The 10757-nt window shown below is 39.0% G+C and overlaps 2 protein-coding genes across 2 annotated transcripts; both read right to left on the reverse strand.

Moving 5' to 3' along the window:
* Positions 1 to 1849: 1849 nt before the first annotated feature.
* On the reverse strand, positions 1850 to 3034 carry purbb (purine-rich element binding protein Bb). Its single transcript, XM_079257109.1, has one exon. It carries the CDS (start codon positions 3008 to 3010, stop codon positions 2102 to 2104), a length of 909 nt encoding a protein of 302 aa, XP_079113235.1. The 5' UTR covers positions 3011 to 3034; the 3' UTR covers positions 1850 to 2101.
* A 3075-nt stretch (positions 3035 to 6109) lies between these two features.
* ved (ventrally expressed dharma/bozozok antagonist) lies at positions 6110 to 7989 on the reverse strand (the record flags this gene model as incomplete). The annotated part of the gene is made up of 3 exons (XM_079256824.1): positions 6110 to 6457; positions 6660 to 6919; positions 7749 to 7989. The coding sequence occupies 3 exons, from the start codon at positions 7987 to 7989 to the stop codon at positions 6110 to 6112; spliced, it is 849 nt and encodes a 282-aa protein (XP_079112950.1).
* Positions 7990 to 10757: the final 2768 nt, after the last annotated feature.

The raw sequence follows: 10757 nt of genomic DNA on the forward strand, positions 1-10757 counted from the left end.
TGCGCTGATCTGAAAGATAAATGGGAGGATTTCCTTGCTTTGTCTTCTCTAACTAGAAATGATTTTTTACAATTACGCTTTAATCTTTATGCTAGCAGGCAGAAAATTTAAGCCAAATTTAAACCAACAGAAAGAGAAACAGAAGCTGCGGTTTAGGATAAATTCATTGTATCGTCGGTGCGTCATAATGTGTAGCATTGTTTTTAATCCTGCCGTTGACCTCAGACTGACAGGCCGGTAATCCTCAGCTGGACGTGGTACTGCTTATTTCCCACTGAGGATTTCCACGTCTTGAAATCCTCAATGGATCGCTCAAGTTTAGATAAACAGCCAATGAACGGACAAACCCTGAAACTACAGGGGAAAAGGACGTCACATGATGAAAAGTAATCTATTACTGGAGAAAAATATAAAGGTTTGCTGCTTTTATTTATTCATCTTTTCCTTTTGACCTCCGCCAGTGTAATTATACTCCAGCTTTCAGTGTTCAGTTTAAAGTAATCTATATTAAAGGGTTATTTTTCCTGTTCTGAGACTATTTAACAACAGAATAAATGGAGGATTTTTGCAGCTCGGTACCCTGTTGCTAGGTAACCCAGATGATGTACTCAGCGAGCCGATAACAACTCAGTCATTGATAAATAATTAGTCTAAATTCAGCATTATGAAGCATAAATAAAGCATCTCCACGAATAAATCCCACATAAAATCACAACGCTGAGTTACATTGGAAGTTGTTTTAATTAATGAAGTGTTTTACCGTCATTCTGGGAAAAACAAACTGGGAAAATAATTTGGAAATTTGAGTCACAAGTTTGTTTTAGGAAATTAACTTTCTTTATTTCTTAGTCTGGAAATTCTTTTAGACAATACAATTTCTTTATAAGTATTTGAAAATATCTTCTGCTTGTTTGTTTGATAATATCTTTCCTATAAGTAGAATTTCATTTCAATATAGTTCTCTTCTGGAAAGGAAAAGAAAAATAAACAAAACATCCATCGATGCGTTTCTGTCCAGGGTCGTCGTGTGTTGGAAGATGTCGAGAAAAATAACGACCTGACCGGACGTCCGTCTGGTCCAGTTCTGGTGACCACATAGAGGCTGATGGGAAAACTCCTCGCTTCATGCGATCTCTGACCAACCGCCTGATATTTGGACCCTTGTGTGTGGGAGCAAATAAACATAGTAAAGGTCCCATATCTGTATTCTTCCAGGTGGAGTCCGCTGCTTGCCTGTGTGAAGCAGCCGTCCTCAAACACCAGGGATGCTCTGATGTGAAAACACACTGCTTTCCTAGCCGAGTGAACAGACGATGAATTACACTTTGCTAAGATTGTATGTATAACATAAAACCCAGCTGATCCATACTGTAATTGACTGCCGGAGTCAAAGCTTTAATTCAATCTATGAGGCCCTTGTTTGGGCTTACGGATAATCCTCTCAGTAACTTCCCCTTGACATTTTGGGTAATCTTTTTGATTAATGGCCTGCAGATGCTGCATGCTTGTTTGACAGCTCTCCATCTGCTGACACAACATCCACACAGAGGCAGCAACTCTCCATGCAATCCTCTCTGGTTCTTCTGACTGACTTGCAAGGATCCCGCAAACTGCCCTCGGAGGAGAGACCTGGACTGGAACAGGATGGATGCTTGCTCTCCTGAAACTGAGCATCTTTAACAGGTCCTCACTCTTTAAATATAAACTATTTTGCAAACCAGAAAGCAATCATTGGTTTCTTTTTCTAGTTATAAAAAACCAATCTGCTGGTTTCCTTTTGTTTAAACAATAAAGCATAACTCACTCCCCCCCCCCCCCCCCCCCCAACCAATGAGACACATCTCATTTACACTTTTTTCACTTTCAGAAATTCACACAACCACTTCAACCCCTCAAACCCTACAAACTTTAGGATAATACACCAATAATTCCCTGCACATGTACTTTTTTTTTACGCCACAATACTTTAGAAGGCTATTACAGCACGATTTGTCATGCACTTTATCTGTCATGTCTGCTTTTTTTTCTTTTATGCAAAATACCCCTATGTTGCACATCTGTCGTGCAGCTGGACTAACAGCTGTTTCATCCCATCTTTCCCTCAGTCATCATCCACGTCGTCCCCCTCGGACTCGTCCCTCCTCTCGTACATCTTGTCCCTCTGCCGCTCCTGGATCTCCTTCATCTCCTCGGCGTATCTGCAGAAAGCGCCTCCGAATTTGCTCCAGGCTTTGAAGGGGATGGTGATAGAGTTCCTGTAGCTGGGCTTCACTTCGCTCACACGGAGGAACACTCCATATTTGTTGGACCCGACGTCGAAAAAGAACCGCTTGGAGTCCACCATGATGGAGGTGCCCTCGGGGAGCTCGCCGTACCCTCCTGCGGCCATCCCCCCCGATAACTCCTCGTCGTCACCCCCGTAATCATCTATGAGCTTAGCAAGGGCGTCTCTGAACTCTATTAACCCCTGCGCCGGGAGAGCGATGGTCTGGCCGGCCAGCATGCCGCCCACCGGGCCCCCGACTCCAAAGCCGGGTCCGCGGTTCACGGTCTGCCGGATCCGCAGGAACCTCCCCCGCTGGTTCTCCTTCAAGTCCAGGTAGTACTTGCGGTTTTCCCGGACCAGAAACTCGCTTTTTAGAGCTCGTCTGGGCCCACCGTCCTCCCCCGCGGTGGCCTGGGCTATCTGCTCCGGACTGCTAGGCCCCAGCTGGGCGTAGTGCTCGATGAAATCCCCGAGGTAGTCCCGGAACTCCGCCGCCACCGACAGCGAGAGGGTCAAGCGGCTTTTGGAGCCCCCGGCCCCCACCTCGGCGATTTTAATGAACCTGCCCTTGCTGTTCTGCTTAACATCCAGATAGAAGCGCTTGTTCTGGATGTCCAGGCGCTTGGAAGCCAGCTCTTGGGTCTCCTGGTCCCGCTGGAAGTGCTGGAAGCCGCCGCCGCCGCCGCCGCCGCCTCCTCCCCCGCTACTTCCACCGCGCTCACTCCCGCTGTCGCCATCCGCCATTTCAGTTCCACCATTCGGCTTCTGCCACCCTCGCCAACGCCGCGCGTCCTCGCTTCACTCTCACCTTCGGGAAGCGTTTTGATTGGCTGAAACGGTTGCCACTTTCAAAGGTTCACACTGTTACGGCTTTCCTATTGGCCAGTTGTCTGGGTTTAACCACGCCCATTGAAGCTATTTCTATTTGCCTATTGGCTCAGATTCAGGTTCCGTTTGCGTACTTCTTGTGAAACTCTTTTTAATCCTTGTTGTGAAATCTTCCTATTGTATGATATAATATTCTGAAAACTATTCGAATGTCTCTATTTAACGATGATTCATGTAATAAATGAAAAAAAAAAACTAAATTAAAAAACAAAACAAAACTATATATATATATATATATATATATATATATATATATATATATATATATATATATATATATATATATATTACTGCAATAATGAGGCAAACAGTAAAAAGTATGGAGGGATTTTTTTAATATGGAAAATAACTGTATGAGTTATTTCTGGTACATTAAATGACTGAATCCAAATAGCTCTCACCCACTGGTAAAAGGGAAAAGGGGAAGGTATCAGCCCAGTTACAGGTGGTTTATCGCAGCAGCGTTGTTGTTGCATTATCCAGCTGTGCCCACAGGTGGCAGTATAACGCCACTGGCAGCTCAGCTCATGTTTGCAGCTTGATTTGATCTCTTCCTCTCGGCAGCACCTGTAAGAATAAAAGATAACACAAAAGCTGTTATGTGCCATAGTTCTTGATTTTGCATGTATGTTGTCCTGCACAGAGTAGATAGACTGGAAATACTTAGTTGTTTTAGGAACTTTTATGTAGTAAAAAGATGTAAGTGATGTGCACAGTGAGGATTTTGATACTAAAAACACTCAAAAATGTTTCTGCTACTGGAAAAATTAATTGATTAATTTAGAAATTAAAGTATTTACAAATTTCTGAATGTTTACTATTGAGCTTTTTCCCTTTCAACAATAAAAAATTAAGTTTCCAGTTTCATCTACATTGAAAGGCAAAAGTGAATCATACTTTTTTCTTTCTTTTTTTTAAAAAAAAATCTCCATTAATTCTTATGAAGTCAAATTTCATTAAATGAAAATTGAAATAAGCAAGCAGACTCAACACAAAGCTGAACTAATATCAACATTTTACAAACACAAGTCCTGAATTTGATTTTTTTTCAGCAGATTCCTTGTTAAATGGAAATGAAACAACATAGTACAGTAAAAAAGTAAATGTTTATGCTACTCTTTAACTAAATAAAGTTAAAGAAAATATAATAAACTTGTTTTTAAAGTATTTTCTTTCTTATGCTCCATCATAGTCACATAAAGCTCTAAATGTTTTCAGCAGATGACCAATCAGAACTGCAGACATGTCAGTTCAGTTCCTGAACTCTTTAACAGAACCAGATTATTTCCATCATTAGTTTCTGTCGCTGATATAAAGAGACCTTTTCTGACAGAGGTTTAGTTCTAAATGAATTGATTTAACTTGGTACGGACGCTTCTGAACCGCACATAAAAAGCTGGATTACTTGTTTCCCCAGAAGACTTTGATATCTTTATCTGAACAGTTCCCAGTTCTCCCCAGTTCATCTTAAACAGGTTTGGGTTCTGGGAAAGCAGAAGTGTTTTTAGGTTTTGTCTCTATGATTGTCTTTAAATTGGCTCAAGCATAATTTCCAGTGTGGATGCAGCAAGGAACTTTGTCCACAGTTGTTTTTAATGATTTAGATTACAGAATAATCTGTTTTATTGGCATTTCCTCTAATTTTGTACATGTCCAAGAATTCAATCTAGTGATCAGATTTTCAGATTTCAGAAGCTTTTAATATTATAAATAGTAAATGATTAAATCCTCAAAGAGAAGAATTTTATACCTAACTTGAACAATCTGCAGAGCCAGTCTTTCCCAAATATGTGAGAAACTTTCCTTTTATTTATTTTAGTTGTGATAAATCACCATCTAAAGCATATTTCTCACCCCATTCCAGTTTGCTTAAAACATTTTGATGGCATGAGTTCAAATCTGAGCAGATATTTCCCACAGAACAATAAAATGTTTAATCTTTTCATTTGTCATCTCAACATCATCCCATAGTTAAATGCTGAGTTGTCATTTTTATATTTTTGAGTTCTTCTTTGCATTTAGTTACTTTTCAAGAGTACAAAACCTCCTTCATTGCAGCCGAGTCAAGCTGCAGCACCGCAGTACGCCACCAGGTCAGTTCAGATGCAGTTCAGTGACACCAAACTTTCACTCTACAGCTGTGCTCATATTTATTCATTAAAGAAGGAAAAAAACAGCTGCCTGTAAAATCAGCTGAAATTGACTAAAGTAATAATAAATAAAAAATTTATGAAAATCATTACATTATTTTCTAATATCACATATTATTTATTACATATTACATGAGTCATGAACTAATATTTAGTTGAACAATCCTTTAATGTTTCCGCTCCAGTCAGGTGTTTTCTGTTCCTCTCAGTCAGACTTCTGCACCTGTTGACAGGTATTTTGTCCCACTGTTCAACAGAAAAGTGCTCTAACTTGTCCAGGACCAAGTTGTTTGTTTTTTTTCTTTCTTCAACTCAATTAAATGAAAAAATAGTGTCTTATATTACTAAATTATATTTTTGCAAATTTTTAGTTATTGTTCCTTTTTTTAAGTCTCCAGTTATTTGAGTGAATGTTGTAAATTCAGCCTTTTTTTTAATGAAAGGGGATGAAGACATATGAGCACAACTGTAAATGTTCCTGACGTCTCACCTTCATTCTGACACTTTCATAAGTAAACTACACACATTGTGCATCGACAAAAACGACAACACTTCATCTTAGTGATTTTTTGTTTTTATTTTATTATTTTTTTCTTCATCATATAACATCAGAACTAAAACAAAAACATCTCATTGATTTAAGTTTAAATATATCCATACTGTACATAAGCAGAGCTCCACACACAAATCCCATTATTGCACACCACCCTGTTTGATTCACGATTCAGCTTCAAGTTTCACTTTGTGTTAGCATTAATGCTGCTATGTCGTTCAGTCCTGAAAAAGATCGTTTTCCAGACTGTGATCAGTAATATTGAGGGTAGGTTGGGTAGGAACCCCTGAGGTGAGATGTGGCAGCAGGCAGCATGACCCCTGGGAGGCTGTTGTACTGGTAGAAAGAGTCCAGCGGCAGAGAGGAGGCGCTGGGCAGAGAGGAGCTGTACTGCAAGCCGTGAGGATGGATGTAAGCGGAGGGAACTGGGGCGTCTGGTGCTGCTACTGAGTGGTGTCTGGGGTACGGACTCGGCCTGTAGGCCTGCAGCTCGGTGTAATGCATGAACTGAGAGGCCACGTTGGCTTGGCACGCATGAGCCAGGGCGTCCTGGACCGTCCGCTTCAGCTTCATCCGCCTGTTCTGGAACCAGTTTCTGATCTAAAAGGAGAAAAAGTGGAAATTCGTTATGGAAAATATTCCACTGTGGAATATGGGATGAATAAAGAAAAAAGCTCAGGGTTACTTACAGGGAAATTATACATTGAATAAAAAAACAAAACAAAGAGAAACATGAGGTTTAATCCTTCTGTTTGTGTCCACTAGTGGGCCTCTGTAATGAGCTGAAAACATGAGTTGTTACCTGTTTGTCAGACAAGCTGAGCTTCTTGCAGAGCTCGGCTTTGTCTTGTGTTCCCAGGTAAGCGTTCCTCTTGAACGCCTTCTCCAGGCTGCTGATCTGCTCCGCTGTGAAGGCTGTCCGAGGCCTCCTGCCCACAGGGGGGGACGTCGGGGACGTAGAGGCGCAGTCTGCATGGGCGGATGGAGAAAGAGACCGACTACCTTCACTTTCATACCCAGAGGTCTCCTCCTCCGTCCCACTGCTGAAACCCACTTCAGTCACTGGAAGCAGAAGGAAACGATGAACAATGATGGAAATATTCTGATGCTTGTTTGATTAAATCAAAATTTTAAATACTTTAATTAAGTGAGGGTTAAATACTTAAAGATGCTCATTTATTTTAAGTATTGAAATGTTTAAATTATAATTAAAAAAATATAATGAAAATAAATTACACAGAAGGAGCTAGATCTTTACTCATATTATTATTATTATTATTATTATTATTATTATCATTATTATTATTACTACTACTAATTATCATTATTATAAATGCTGATTCGGCCATATATACACTTCTTATTAAATAAGCAAAAAATAGCAAAGAAATAAATAATCTAAAATAAAAAACTCAAGTTAACAGCATAAAAGACGAAAAACAATATTGTTCAATGTTTTTTTTTTTTTTTTACAATATTTAAGTGACATAGAAAAGTCCAATAAACATTTTTACTTTACCTTTAAAGTATAAATTATTGTATAAATATAAATTAAATTAAAAGAAAACAATTTCTCTATTTTTTCAGACATAAAACGCTTGAAAATAAATCCAGTATCTTAGATATAAAATACTTTGAAGTGAAAAAAAAAAAAAAAAGTAAAAATTTCTCCTTAAACTTTAAAATAAGAATAATAATAAAGCATATACTATGAAGTAAAATTAGGTGGAAATATTCAGGTAAAATGACTTGAAATCACCTGCAGTAAACGCCTGTTAGACATGTTTTAGACACAATGTTGAAAATCCTACTGGTTTGAAACGTTTTCTACAGTCATGGAGCAAACATCTGGTAAGCAGAGGAAACGTTGCACTCCCAGTTCCATCCTCACCGTTCTTACTGGGAGATGTTTGGTGCAGGAGAGGCTTCTGGCTGAACGCATGGAGCCGCTGACTCCTGCTGTCTCGCTGCTCCTGTTCAGGCGAACCTTCAGACTTTAACTTGCAGTAAAAACCTGGCAGACTCTCTGAATGTGTCCCACAGGCTGCAGGTCCAGAAACAGAGACGGAGCTCTCTGGTCCTGCTGGCTGGCTGCTCTGAGCCATCCACTCGATGGAGAAATGTCCCCTCATGGCAGCTGTTTGTCCCAGAAGACACAGAGAAGATCCTTGTGTTTTGGAATTTGATTGAATTTTAAAAAGACGTTTAAAGAGTCTGAGAGAAAGTTTTTTCTGAAGCGTCCGCTGGTTTGTTCTGGAACTTGGAAAGTTGTGAAAGCATCAACAAAGTGGCTGTATTTATAGCAGACGTCCCAGCTCATTTCAGCCAGAAGATCAAAGCATGCCCCCCCCCCCCTTCAGTTTTCACAACTGGAGTAATTAAGACGTCCCATTCAGTCTCAATGAGGCTGTTACAACAAGGCTCCAGTGAGTCTGGGAAGAACCCCCCCACACAGCCCTCCTTCCTGCCTCCCAAACAGATAATAGACTCACCTCACCCCAAAGCGTCTGCATCTCCTCCACAGCCTCATCCCCGCCGTAAAACCCGCTGCAGCGAAGCTTTTCTGGAAGAAGAATTTTCATTCAGGATGGGGGAGGAAGCTCAAAATCTACATCCAACTCATCTGAATCACTAAAAAAATCCATTTGCCATTTAAAACAAGACCCACTTTGAATGTAAAACAACCAGAAAGTGAATTTAAGAAGCGTGCCCTTTGAGTTTGGATGACTGGATATGTGAGACCAGCACCTGGATCGGCTCAGTTTCACTGTTATTTAAAGGGAAATGCTCATTTTCCACATAAGATGCAAATAAGATTTGACTTATTTGGCTCCTTTAAACACACGCAAATAACAAAAGGTCATGCAAAACAGCATTTTTACAATAGTAAAAAGGAAACAAAGTAAGATTAAATACAATATTTAAAGCAAATCTCTGCTTTTCTGATGGAATAAAATATTAAACAAACAAATAAAGCAATACTGAAGCTGAAAACATGAAAAGATGTGTAACTTTCTGCTTTCAAGTGTTTATTATAAGAGACTAAAATGAATTATCCATCAATTTCTTAAACTTTAAACACCAAACAGTCAATCAATCAGATCTGATTTGTTGCAGTCCTCTACAGAATAGCTGATGAGAAAATAATCATTGTTCTAACCTTTAATCTAAGACTCTGATTGCCAAACTGCTCGTCGTGTCCAGTAAATCAGGACAAACCGCTTTAAAACCACATTTCCTGCAGCTTCAGGTGAGGAGACACCTTCAGGTTAATAAGCAACATAATGAGCAGTGAGTGGCTTAATATGCAGACAAAAGATAATCCCAGGATCATCCCAAGATTAAAGACACAACTGTGTAAGGCTTGATAATGACACACACACACACACACACACACACACACACACACACACACACACACACACACACACACACACACCACACAGGGAGTGTGACAGGGTTTACCTTTGTCTGATTTTTTAAGTGAATCTCCAGACGAAATGCACTTCTACACAACTAAGTAAAACATGTAAATATATAAGTACCAGAATATAAGTAGATGTATACTTAAGAGACAGACAATACACACTTTTTAAAGAAGTAACCAGATGTTCTACTAAGAACCATACAGAAGTACTATCAGAAAAACATTTGAAAGTCATAAAAAAACATTTTTTTTTCTACTTTACTGTGTTAAAGTACTTCATAAAAAGTAAAAGTCCTGCCTTAAAAAACACTAAGGTAAAAGTTTTTTAATCATAAAACAAAGTTTCCAAGTAGTGAATGCAGACTTAGTATTCATCACATAATTTTTGTTATTTAGTGGAACTTTAAGTTGAATTTATAATAATGCTGCGATTTTTATTTAAAAAAATTAAAGCAACTTCAGGTGTCAGAAACAAAAAGTTTTCATTTCAAGTAAAATGTAAAATTACTTTTCAGTAAGTCATTACTTTCAGCTATTATGTGCATTTTTATTTGAATACTTGAAGTACTATTTTGGGAAAACTTCTATTTATATATAAATTATATAATGGGAAAAAAAAGGGAAAAAACATAAAATACTAAAAAAAAAAATATGATAAAATATATATAATAAAAATGTACTATAAAAAATATTCAGAGAACTGCAGCAGTACAAAGTAAAGTGAAAGTACTGTGTCCTGTGTTTATTATATTATTATTTACTAAGTCTAATCATGTTTATTTCAACCCCAATCTGAACCTGAACTAGTTCATTATCCTGTCAGGTTTAAACTAAATGTTAAATAACATTTCAGGTCATTTTAAACAGTCAACACAAAAAACTACAATACCTTCAGTAAAATATATGAAGTTAGCTTGAAGTACTTTTATTTTAATCTATCAGAGTACTCAGTTGTCTGCCCTCCTGATGATGATGATGATGATGATGATTGGCGCCTCCAATCAGCGGGAACTGAGCTTTCTGTGCCAAAGCGCGCGTCATGACGCAGTGCGTGATAAGGAGCTGAGGATGATGATGATCCCCGTGAGGAAGACCAACCCCGGGACCGTCGTGCAGGCGCTGTTTTGTGTGTAAATGACGCAGTTTAAAGGATTATCGGCGCATCCACGCAGCGCTGTTATTGGTGCGCGCGGCACGGCTGCGGGGCTGCGCGCGCGGAGAGGACAGGCGGTGCTAATAGCTCATTATTACTGAAAGGGGGGCACTTCAAACGCACACAGCACCGATTTTCAACAACGATTTTCCTCAAATTTACCACGAAGACTGTTGGAAAACAGATGAGATGACTGTTTATTTGCTTGTTCAGATGATCCAAAGTATCATCATTACTTCATGATACCTACTACTGCAATTATAAGTGGGAATAAGTTGGACCTACATCCATAAATAAATAAATACATACATTTCCCAAGT

Source organism: Telmatherina bonti (assembly GCF_933228915.1).
Source record: "Telmatherina bonti genome assembly, chromosome: 17".
NCBI classification, from domain to species: domain Eukaryota; kingdom Metazoa; phylum Chordata; class Actinopteri; order Atheriniformes; family Telmatherinidae; genus Telmatherina; species Telmatherina bonti.

Coding starts and splice junctions, on each gene's coding strand:
- purbb (XM_079257109.1), bottom strand. CDS start 3,010: ATGGCGGATGGCGACAGCGGGAGTGAGCGCGGTGGAAGTAGCGGGGGA.